This window comes from Lampris incognitus, chromosome 6 (genome assembly GCF_029633865.1).
Source record: "Lampris incognitus isolate fLamInc1 chromosome 6, fLamInc1.hap2, whole genome shotgun sequence".
Classification (NCBI taxonomy): Eukaryota; Metazoa; Chordata; class Actinopteri; order Lampriformes; family Lampridae; genus Lampris; species Lampris incognitus.
Window position 1 is genome coordinate 55,589,762 of NC_079216.1, and position 12,344 is coordinate 55,602,105.

The 12,344-nt window shown below is 45.1% G+C and overlaps 1 protein-coding gene across 1 annotated transcript in view; it reads right to left on the bottom strand.

Annotated features, from left to right (window-relative positions):
* The window catches only part of LOC130114377 (neural-cadherin-like), a 157,464-nt gene that overhangs the window by 77,539 nt on the left and 67,581 nt on the right, over nt 1–12,344 (bottom strand). Inside the window, exons 9-12 of the mRNA XM_056282241.1 lie at nt 12,073–12,241; nt 11,326–11,496; nt 10,992–11,164; nt 6,539–6,706 (exon numbers count right to left, since the gene is read on the bottom strand). Coding sequence (XP_056138216.1) covers nt 6,539–6,706; nt 10,992–11,164; nt 11,326–11,496; nt 12,073–12,241 — 681 coding nt within the window. The remainder of the gene's footprint in view (nt 1–6,538; nt 6,707–10,991; nt 11,165–11,325; nt 11,497–12,072; nt 12,242–12,344) is intronic.

A 12,344-nucleotide genomic window follows, 5' to 3' on the forward strand; every position in this document is an offset into this window, starting at 1 on the left:
ATGCCTTGTTGATGCCAGAGGTCAGAGGAGAATGGCCAGACTGATTCGAGCTGATAGAAAGGCAACAGTAACTCAAATAACCACTCATTACAACCGAGGTATGCAGAAGAGCATCTCTGAACGCACAACACGTCGAACCTTGAGGCAGATGGGCTACAGCAGCAGAAGACCACACCGGGTGCCACTCCTGTCAGCTAAGAACAGGAAACTGAGGCTACAATTCACACAGGCTCACCAAAATTGGACAATAGAAGATTGGAAAAACCCAGCCCCTGAGGATGCACAAGCCAGTGCATCCTTAGTGCCGGTCCCAAGCCCGGACAAATGGGGAGGGTTGCGTCAGGAAGGGCATCCGGCGTAAAAACCTTGCCAAATCAAATATGCGGATCATAAATAAGACTTACATACCGGATCGGTCGAGGCCCGGGTTACCAACGACCGCCACCGGTACTGTTAACAAGCAGGGTGTCGGTGGAAACTATGCTACTGTTGGGCGAAGGAGAAGGAGAGGAGGAAAGCATGTCCAGAGGCAGCTAGAGAGGAGGAAGGGTAGGCATGTGGAGGTGAGAGTTGGAACTTTGAATGTTGGCACTATGACTGGTAAAGGGAGAGAGCTGGCTGACATGATGGAAAGAAGAAAGGTAGGCATACTGTGTGTGCAAGAGACCAGGTGGAAGGGGAGTAAGGCCAGGAGTATCGGAGGTGGGTTCAAACTCTTCTACCATGGTGTGAATGGGAGGAGAAATGGGGTAGGGGTAATTCTGAAGGAAGAGTATGTCAAGAGCGTGCTGGAGGTGAAGAGAGTGTCAGACAGAGTGATGAGTATGAAGCTGGAAATTGAAGGTTTATTGCTGAATGTTATCAGCGCATATGCCCCGCAAGTTGGGTGTGAGATGGATGAAAAAGAAGAATTCTGGAATGAGTTGGACAACATGGTGGAGAGGGTACCCAAGGAGGAGAGAGTGGTGATTGGAGCGGACTTCAATGGACATGTTGGTGAAGGGAACAGAGGTGATGCGGAGGTGATGGGAAAGTATGGAGTCAAGAAGAGAAATGTGGAAGGACAGATGGTGGTCGATTTTGCGAAAAGGATGGAAATGGCTGTGGTGAATACATATTTCAAGAAGAGGGAGGAACACAGGGTGACATACAAGAGTGGAGGGAAGTGCACACAGGTGGACTATATCTTATGTAGAAGGCACTATCTAAAAGGGATTGGAGACTGCAAGGTGGTGACGGGAGAGCGTAGCCAGGCAGCATCGGATGGTGGTCTGTAGGATGACTTTGGAGACCAAGAAGAGGAAGCGAGTGAAGACACAGCCGAAGATCAAATGGTGGAAGTTGAAGAAGGAAGACTGTTGTGTGGAGTTCAGGCAGGAGTTAAGACAGGCACTGGGTGGTAGTGAAGAGTTGCCAGATGGCTGGAAAACCACTGCAGAAATAGTGAGGGAGACAGCTAGGAAGGTACTTGGTGTGTCATCAGGACAGAGGAAGGAAGACAAGGAGACTTGGTGGTGGGATGAGGAAGTACAGCAAATTATACAGAGGAAAAGGTTGGCAAAGAAGAAGTGGGATAGTCAGAGAGATGAAGAAAGTAGACAGGAGTACAAGGAGATGCAGCGTAAAGCAAAGAGAGAGGTGGCAAAGGCAAAGGAAAAGGCGTATGGTGAGTTGTATGACAGATTAGACACTAAGGAAGGAGAAAAGGACTTGTACCGATTGGCTAGACAGAGGGACCAAGCTGCAAAGGATGTGCAGCAAGTTAGGGCGATCAAGGATAGAGATGGAAATGTGCTGACAAGCGAGGAGAGTGTGCTAAGAAGGTGGAAGGAATACTTTGAGGGGCTGATGAATGAAGAAAATGAGAGAGAGAGAAGGTTGGATGATGTAGGGATAGTGAATCAGGAAGTTCAGCGGATTAGCAAGGAGGAAGTGAGGGCAGCTATGAAGAGGATGAAGAATGGAAAGGCAGTTGGTCCTGATGACATACCTGTGGAGGCATGGAGATGTTTAGGAGAGATGGCAGTGGAGTTTCTAACTAGATTGTTTAACACAATCCTGGAAAGTGAGAGGATGCCTGAGGAGTGGAGAAGAAGCATACTGGTACCGATTTTCAAGAACAAGGGCGATGTGCAGAACTGTAACAACTACAGAGGTATAAAGTTGATCAGCCACAGCATGAAGATTTGGGAAAGAGTAATAGAAGCTAGGTTAAGAGGAGAGGTGACGATCAGCGAGAAGCAGTATGGTTTCATGCCACGAAAGAGCACCACAGATGCGATGTTTGCTTTGAGAATGTTGATTGAGAAGTATAGAGAAGGCCAGAAAGAGTTGCATTGTGTCTTTGTAGATTTAGAGAAAGCTTATGACAGAGTACCAAGAGAGGAGGTGTGGTATTGTATGAGGAAGTCAGGAGTTGCAGAGAAGTATGTAGGAGTGGTGCAGGATACGTATGAGGGAAGTGTGACAATGGTGAGGTGTGCGGTTGGAATGACGGATGGGTTCAAGGTGGAGGTGGGATTACATCAAGGATCGGCTCTTAGCCCTTTCTTGTTTGCAATGGTGATGGACAGGTTGACGGACAAGATCAGGCAGGAGTCTCCATGGACGATGATGTTCACGGATGACATTGTGATCTGTAGTGAGAGTAGGGTGCAGGTTGAGGAGAGCCTGGAGAGGTGGAGGTATGCACTAGAGAGAAGAGGAATGAAAGTCAGTAGGAGCAAGACGGAATACCTATGCGTGAATGAGAGAGAGGACAGTGGAATGGTCAGGATGCAAGGAGTGGAGGTGACAAAGACATCTGAGTTTAAATACTTGGGGTCAACTGTCCAAAGTAACGGGGAGTGCAGTAGAGAGGTGAAAAAGAGAGTGCAGGCAGGTTGGAGTGGGTGGAGAAGTGTGTCAGGAGTGATTTGCGACAGAAGGGTACCAGCAAGAGTTAAAGGGAAAGTTTACAAGATGGTTGTGAGACCAGCTATGTTATATGGTTTGGAGACAGTGGCACTGACGAAAAGACAGGAGGCGGAGCTGGAGGTGGCAGAGTTGAAGATGCTAAGATTTTCACTGGGAGTAACGAAGAAGGACAGGATTAGGAACGATTATATTAGAGGGACCGCTCAGGTTGGACGGTTTGGAGACAAAGCAAGAGAGGCAAGATTGAGATGGCTTGGACATGTGTGGAGGAGAGATGCTGAGTATATTGGGAGAAGGATGATGAATATGGAGCTGCCAGGGAAGAGGAGAAGAGGAAGGCCAAAGAGGAGGTTTATGGATGTGGTGAGGGAAGACATGCAGGTGGCTGGTGACACAGAGGAAGACGCAGAAGACAGGAAGAAATGGAAACGGATGATCCGCTGTGGCGACCCCTAACGGGAGCAGCCGAAAGTAGTAGTAGAGAAGATTGGAAAAACGTTGCCTGGTCTGATGAGTCTCGATTTCTGCTGCGACATTCGGATGGTAGGGTCAGAATTTGGCGTCAACAACATGAAAGCATGGATCCATCCTGCCTTGTATCAACGGTTCAGGCTGGTGGTGGTGGTGTAATGGTGTGGGGGATATTTACTTGGCACACTTTGGGCCCCTTAGTACCAATTGAGCATCGTGTCAACGCCACAGCCTACCTGAGTATTGTTGCTGACCATGTCCATCCCTTTATGACCACAGTGTTCCCATCTTCTGATGGCTACTTCCAGCAGGATAACGCGCCATGTCATAAATCTCGAATCATCTCAGACTGGTTTCTTGAACATGACAATGAGTTCACTGTACTCAAATGGCCTCCACAGTCACCAGATCTCAATCCAATAGAGCACCTTTGGGATGTGGTGGACCGGGAGATTCGCATCATGGATGTGCAGCCGACAAACCTGCAGCAACTGCGTGATGCTATCATGTCAATATGGACCAAACTCTCTGAGGAATGTTTCCAGTACCTTGTGTAATCTATGCCACGAAGGATTAAGGCAGTTCTGAAGGCAAAAGGGGGTCCAACCCGGTACTAGCAAGGTGTACCTAACAAAGTGGCCAGTGAGTGTATGTTACCATAGTCAACAACTCCTGTGGTTAGAGATCTGGCTGCTAATTTGCTTGTTCAGGTGAGCGGGGGGAAAAATGAAAGGTATAGAATGGTGTAAGCTAATAAAAACAGTTCAAGCCATAATAAAACATGCCCCAAAAAAACCCCCCAGTAAGTCATCCACAAAACAATACAGCATCTTTCCCGTATTTTCAATGCTTGATTCTCCTCGCAAACCACTCCATGTCTTGGAACTACTTTTTTTCTGTTGATATTGAAGAACCCCACTGTATTATTGAACCCTTTTCACAGCACATATCATGCTGCCTATTACTTGTTTGAAAGAGAAATTGCCACAGTTGGTACTCTAAGAAATGCAAACAGAATCCAGTGCATAGTGATACATCGGTGTTCTTCAACAATATGAAGTACTTCGAAGGTGTAGCATGGTCTGAGAGGAGAACCCAGCATTGGAAATACACAAAAGATGTCGTATTATTATGTGGATGGTTATCAGTAGGTGGCATGGAGGCAAAGTGGTTAGTGTGGTCGCCTCACAGCAAGAAGGTTCTGGGTTCGAGCCCCAGGGTAGTCCAACCTTGGGGGTTGCCCCCTGTGTGGAGGTTGCATGTTCTCCCTGTGTCTGCGTGGGGTTCCTCCGGGTGCTCCGGTTTCCTCCGACAATCCAAAGACATGTAGGTCAGGTGAATCGGCTGTACTAAATTGCCCCTAGATATGAATGTGTATGTGTGTGTGTGTGTGTCGGCCCTGTGTGATGGCCTTGTGGCCTGTCCAGTGTGTCTCCCCACCTGCCACCCAGTGACTGCTGGGATAGGCTCCAGCATCCCTGCGACCCTGAGAGCAGGATAAGCGGTTTGAATAACGGATGCATGGATGGTTATCAGTTTTTTTTTTGTTTTTTTGTTTATTGTAAATTTTCTCATGTTTTATTATGGTTTAAAATATTTTCATTAGCCGTCCCCATTTGCTGCTGTTCATTTTTGAGCCCACTTGCTGGGACTATATAGCGGCCAGATCTCTGACCACGGGAGTCAGACCAAGACAATGTCTATGCATCGAGCAAACTACTAATAAGTAAGTCATTCCACCTTACATCAATAAATCTAAATTATACCTTTAAACTGAATTTAATGCATTTCAAAATGCAAATTAAGTCAACCGGGAATTTAAAAACATGAACTTTACTTATCCAAGAGACCTTACCAAGAAATGTAATTGTGCAAGTGTGCCAACAACTTTCCTCCTAGTTAAAACTGTGGCTTATTGGGCGTCCAGGTAGCATAGCAGTCTATTCCGTTGCCTACCAACACAGGGATCTCCGGTTCGAATCCCCATGTTACCTCCAGCTTGGTCGGGCGTCCCTACAGACACAATTGGCCTTGTCTGAGGGTGGGAAGCCGGATGTGGGTATGCGCCCTGGTCACTGCACTAGCACCTCCTCTGGTCGGTCGGGGTGCCTGTTCAGGGGGGAGGGGGAACTGGGGGGAATAGCATGATCTTCCCACGTGCTACGTCCCCCTGGTGAAACTCCTCACTGTCAGGTGAAAAGAAGCAGCTGGCGACTCCACATGTATCGGAGGAGGCATGTGGTAGTCTGGAGCCCTCCCCAGATCAGCAGAGGGGGTGGAGCAGTGACTGGGATGGCTCAGAAGAGTGGGGTGACTGACCGGATACAATTGAGGAGAAAAAGGGGGGGAAATAATTTTTTTTAAAAACCTGTGGCTTATTGCAAACTATTTGATTTAGGCTTTGTGGTACACCGGGCTTTCATGCTCCTGTCAACTGTCTTCCTTTAACAGATTCTCTTTGGTTGAGAAAAAAATGACTCTTCATGTGTGTAAACTTGAACTCATGACAATATTAAACTAGGTCAAGTTGATTTGGTGATAATGTGAAATAAGTAATAGATGGGTCTGATTTTGATTAAATCATTATTTTGGTGATCAATCGCCCGAAAATGGTCATACGGCAGTATCTGAGCCCAACATACTGTGTGGGTCCCAGAATAACCTTTTATCTCTAAACGAGTCGCCTTTTGAAGACCTTGGAAAAAGGATTTTCTTGCTTTCCAGATTGACAGTAATATATTTTTCACATCAAAGGGAACATTTTGAATGGATTTAATTAGCCTTGGGTCATGAAATTTGCACAGCACTTGCAGTACGATGTCAGCTTTCACTTATTTTAGAGCATCACATCCAAAGTTTTAGAATCTTCGGCATAGCAACATGCTTTGAAAGGTGTTTTTTTAAATAACATGCATTGAATGCGTAAGTGGATAAGAGAGAAATCTATTTAAGATTGAAATCATTGAGTTACTGCAAACCAAATGGCCACCACGAGAGCAATCATCCTTGCAATAACACTTTATATATCCTAATTCATCAGCATCAAAATCAAATATTTAGATTGTATGTAAAGATTTGCACACACACACACACACACACACACACACACACACACACACACACACACACACACACACCACTCCACATGTACCACTATTGGTGTGTCCCTGGCTGTGTTCTCCGGGATAACCACGTTGTAGCTGTCTTTTTCCCATTGCGGTGGCTGGTTCTTTACATTGGTAATTGTGACTGCCAGCTCCACAGAAGTACTCCGGTTTCCTCCATCTGTGGCAATAATGTCCCGTGTAATGTAGGTCCTCTGCAGTAAAAAAAAAAAAAGGTCAAGAAGTCAATTGACTGAGCTAGAATCAATAAAAGCAGTAGCGTGAGCCTCACAAAGTTTATTAAATCGTCCTTCATATGGGCAAACTGTACAACAGCTGATCTAGTTTTGTTATTGTTTTGTTATATAGTTTTTTGTACCATAATTGAACCACTGGGAGAAAAAAGGATAAATCTGATTGAAGAACTGAGTTTCATTATTAAGGTGGACACAGCAGCGGGGGAAGAAAATGTCCTTAGGTAGTTAAAATGACTATATTTATTTACATTGTTACAGCTGTAATCCAGTCAATATCAAAAAATGCTTCTCTTTGAGGGTGTCCAGGTAGCGCAGCAGTCTATTCCATTGCCTACCAACACGGGGATCGTTGGTTCGAATCCCTGTGTTACCTCCAGCTTAGTCAGGCATCCCTAGACACAATTGGCCGTGTCTGTGGGTGGGAAGCCGGATGGGGGTATGTGTCCTGGTTGCTGAACTAGCACCTCCTCTGGTCAGTCGGAGCGACTGTTCAGGGGGGAGGGGGAACTGGGGGGAATGGCGTGATCCTCCCATGCGATATGTCCCCCTGGCAAAACTCCTCACTGTCAGGTGAAAAGAGGCAGCCGGTGACTCCATATGCATCAGAGGAGGCATGTGGTAGTCTGCAGCTCTCCCCGGATCAGCAGAGGGGGTGGAGCAGCAACCGGGATGGCTCGGAAGAGTGGGGTAATTGGCCGGATACAATTGGGGAGGGAAAAAAAAAGGGGGAGGGGTTTAAAAAAAAAAAGCTTCTCTCTAAGGGTGCTTCTTTTTTGGGGGAAGCAACTGAATGGTAATTTACAAGTTGGAATAATACCACTTTGATAATGAAACGAATCACTGAAATTTGCTAGAATCAGCATTTAAATCTTTACCTTTCAAATTTCATTCTATCCATTGCCTTATCCCTCCAATGCAAGTCTGTTACACTAGTTCTCCTAGCTACAGAGGACTGGCATATATACTGGTTTTATTCTTAGGATAATCCACTTAGTATTTATGAACAAGCACAAGGTTTTTAAGAAACTGAAACCGGAGAATAAAGATCTTAATCTGTTACAGTTTACACCCTGGAGCAGCTCCATTTACAAAAACAGACTGACTTTGTCGACTGTCATTAGTCTTACAGTTAAAATTTTTAGTAATGCATTTAGATTGGGACCACAGAATGCATTGATTATCCCCAGAAAATATCCTGACATGGTCTCAAATGTTTTAATCCCCTCAAAATAGTCTCTAAAGAGCGTTACATTTGTTACATTTATATGTTGTTTGGGGGCTCTGGGTTAGCTGTTTTATGGCATAGGAATGATATATTTTTTTAATAAATTTATTTCTGATTTTTCCCTTTTTCTCCCAATTTAGTGGCCAATCGATCCCTGTTTTAATTCAAACACCCACCCTCGTACTGCATGCGTTCACCAACTGCGTCTCTCCAGCCGGCAGTCTCGAAGGAGACGCCTCGCCACTTTCGTGACAAGGCGAATCCAGGATTAACCACTGCTTTTTCCGACACACCCAGAGACGCATTCACGTGACGAACACAAGCCGACTCCGCCCCCCCTCCCGAAGACAGCGCTGCCAATATTGCTGTTTCATCGAGTCCGGCCATAGTCGGATCGTACGAGACTGGGGCACGAACCCGTCCCCAGTGGGCAACTGCATCGACACAAAGCCGATGCTTAGACCGCTATACCACCACGGACCCTGGAATGATATATTTGAATACAATTGTACAACAGATTTCTCCACAGAAAATCTCTAAAATGCTGGTAGATCAATGTGCACAAAAATCCTTTTGGAAATGACAGCCTACAGTTCGGTGAACAGTGTGGTCTTGATTGTTGACTATAGTTCAATAATTATAAATATGATAAAAAAACTAAAATATCTAAAATATCTCACAGACAATTTGAGATGATAAAAATATAAGACCACTTTTTGGTATATTCAGGATGAGTTTAGCTATAATCTGCATTGCTAATTAGCTCCATTGGCTGTCTTAGTTGTGCATGAGGTTACTGGCCAAATTGGTACAGGCTTCCCAACTGACCACAGCAAAAGATATACTACACAAAATACTGTTTAATAATGCTAGTAGATTAGTAGCCAAAATATTGTGGTGTTGGTGTTGTTTGGTGTTGAGTGACATGGTGGCGCAGTGGTTAGTGCGGTCGCTTCACAGTAAGAAGGTCCTGGGTTTGAGCACCGGGGTAGTCCAACCTTGAGGGTAGTCCCAGGTCATCCTCTGTGTAGTGTTTGTATGTTCTCCTCGTGTCTGCGTAGGTTTCCTCCCAGAGTCCAAAGAAATGTAGGTCAGGTGAATCGGCCGTACTAAATTACCCCTAGGTGTGAATGGTGTGAATGTGTGTGTGTGTATGTGTGTGTGTGTGTGTGTGTGTGTTGGCCCTGTGATGGACTGGCGGCCTGTCCAGGGTGTCTCCCTGCCTGCTGCCCAATGATTGCTGGGATAAGCTCCCGCATCCCCGCGACCCTCAGAGCAGGATAAGCGGTTTAGATAATGAATGGATGGATGGATAAAAATTGTTTTATTTGATCGAGCTCGCTTGTTTACCTGAAAGAGGAAAGTCAACAGGACAATGGATGGGCTACAGAAAAGTTCTCTAAACTTGACTTAAGTGTTGCAGAGAACGTAACTTTCCCTCTTCACGTCAGCTCTGTTTGTGTGAATGAAGCAGACAGGTTAATTTCACAGATGAGGTATTATCAGCAATTGATCACTTACAGTCTGTCAACCAGAGGAGGGAAAAAAATAGTTTTAAGAAAAGGTTCCAAGGAAAGTTGTGGATTTTTTTCCAGTGTTGCTCAGTACTGTTTCTACTGTATATTCTGTGGTATACTCAGAGGGTATACTGTGTATACTCAGAGGGTATACGCAGGTATACGGAGTATACACCCACCTCTTTTTCTGTCAGTTTACAGTATAATTACCTGTCAGCCAAAAAGCCTTTGAAATATAGAGGAGAGTGTACCTACTTTCTTCTTAGTGGGTATACTAAGCAGAAAGTGACAACACCACCATGTATACGATTCATATGATCCATCCATCCATCCGAGCCACTTATCCTGCTCTCAGGGTCACGGGGATGCTGGAGCCTATCCCAGCAGTTATTGGGCGGCAGGCGGGGAGACACCCTGGACAGGCCACCAGGCCATCACACAGGGCCGACACACACACACACACACACACACACACACACACACACACACATACACACACACACACACACACACACACACACACATTCATACTCATACCTAGGGAACAATTTAGTACGGCACCTGACCTACATGTCTTTGGACTGTGGGAGGAAACCCACGCAGACACGGGGAGAACATGCAAACTCTACAAAGAGGACGACACAGGATGACCCCCCAAGGTTGGACTACCCCGGGGCTCGAACCCAGAAGCTGTGAGGCGACCGCGCTAACCACTGCGCCACCGTGCTGCTCCTATTCATATGAATTCTTCAGTAAATCCTTCCCACAGCACAGCAGCATTCTATATATAGCTTGCTCCCATTTTTCAATGATAGTTTAGAATTTATTTTTAAGTTTGATTTCAATTTGTGATTTGAGGTGAAAAAATTACACAACAGTGGACTAAAACACTGGTCTATGCTTTAGAATAGCTTGCATTAGCTCTGACAATCTGGAATCAATCTGACAATCTGCTTAGTATTTATTCTCAGCTACATATTTTATGATTTTGAAAAGATTAACTGTTTGGAGCATTCTCAAACGGCATAAATGAAAATATGAGGCCTGGATGAGTCCATTTACAAAGACCAGTTCCCTCTCAGCAAAAGAAAACAAAAAAACAAACAGATTTCCTCAGGCTGTTCTCAGTTAGATTACCACTAAGCATTTTTAATATATGGTTGCTGAAAACCACACAAGCATTAAAGTGCAGTCACGACGTATGACCAAAGGACTCTGGGCGTTTATATCCATTTTTAATAATGTTGTAACAACATTAGACTCTTCCTATATGCTCCCTTGCTCTGATTTTCCTACATGAATCCTGGAATATGTATACCACTTTGTGGGAATGGCAGAAACAGGCAGTCTGCATACTAACTAGACTGCTGTACAGTCACAAAATGACATGGGATATTGGCTGGTGGCATAACAGACCACGGCCTTTAATACATGCTGGATTAGCTTGTCAACAATTACTGTTTGAGCTGTAGTATAAACTGGTTTGTCGTTGACCTCTGACCTGTGATATGGGCTGGTTAACATAGACCCAGCCGGTGATGGGGTTGACCTTCAGGTACTCGGGCTGCTCCAGCGACATGGAGTAGGTGATGGCGGCATTAGTACCGAAGTCGTCATCATGTGCTGCCACCCGCAGGAAACTGGTACCAATCATGGTATCCTCTCTGAGAAAGTCTGAATGGGATAGCCATAGATTACAATTTATGGTTTATTTTCATCTTAAAAAAAAAAAAAAAAACGAAGTCACAATAAAGCTTATTAGACTCAGACCTAATTGATGTTTTTTTTTTTAATTCAGATGGCGTATTTTTATTTTTTTCTTCCTTCTTACTCACACTCGTAGCGCAGATTCTCAAACTGGGGGCTGTTATCGTTCTGGTCCACTATTTGGACATTGAGTTGACAGATGCCAATGAGCGGCTCCTCTGCCCAGTCCGTGGCCGTAACGGTAATGGAGTATTCCCTTTGACGCTCCCTGTCAAACCGCCTGGCTGTCACAATCACTCCTAGCAATACAGAGAAATAATCAGCCGATTCCTCCATCCATAAACCCACACATCCATCCATCCATCCTCCCCTACCATTCATTTCTCTACCCACATAACCTCCTTTCAACCATTCAAATGCACAAAACAAACACTTCTTCATCCGTTCATCTGTCCCTCCATCCATCCATCATCTATCAATAAATGAAGAGAGCCAGAACAAGCAATTATGCCTTTCAATCCCTTTTGAAGCAGTAACTTTCACATAAAGTGACAAGATAAAGTATTCTGAAAAAAAAAGGTGTTTGCAAGAAAATCATAAGGGCACTATGACAGCTTCATCACACGGCAACACGTTTGTCAAATTCTCTTTCCATTAATGATTACTATTCATTTTACAAAGTGGGACTCTGACTAACAGCTTGCTTGATGGACAAGTATATGAGGGTTAAGTGGACTGGGGGCTTCGCTGCGACTCTCCTCTTCTAAGGATCATTTCAAACGTTTCCTTCATCTCCGCATGTTAGTCTGTGTCTATCTTAAGGAAATTCAAAATGGAGACTCATTTTCCCTCTGACAGTCTGCGGACCATCTTACCTGTGTCGGGATGAACTCTGAATGCAGGCATGGCACTGTCTCTGTGCATTAAGCCATATTTGACTTTTCCATTTGCTCCCTCATCTGCATCCATGGCATGCACTTGCAATACGAAAGTCCCCGCTGGCTGGTTTTCCAGCACCGAGGCCTGTTCACGATACTGCTGACACTGAGGGGTGGGGTGGAAGAGGTGCGAGGGAGGGATAAGAAGAGTTGGAGAGAGAGAGTGAGAGGTGGAGAAAGATTGAGAGGGATCGCCAGAGAGAGATTAG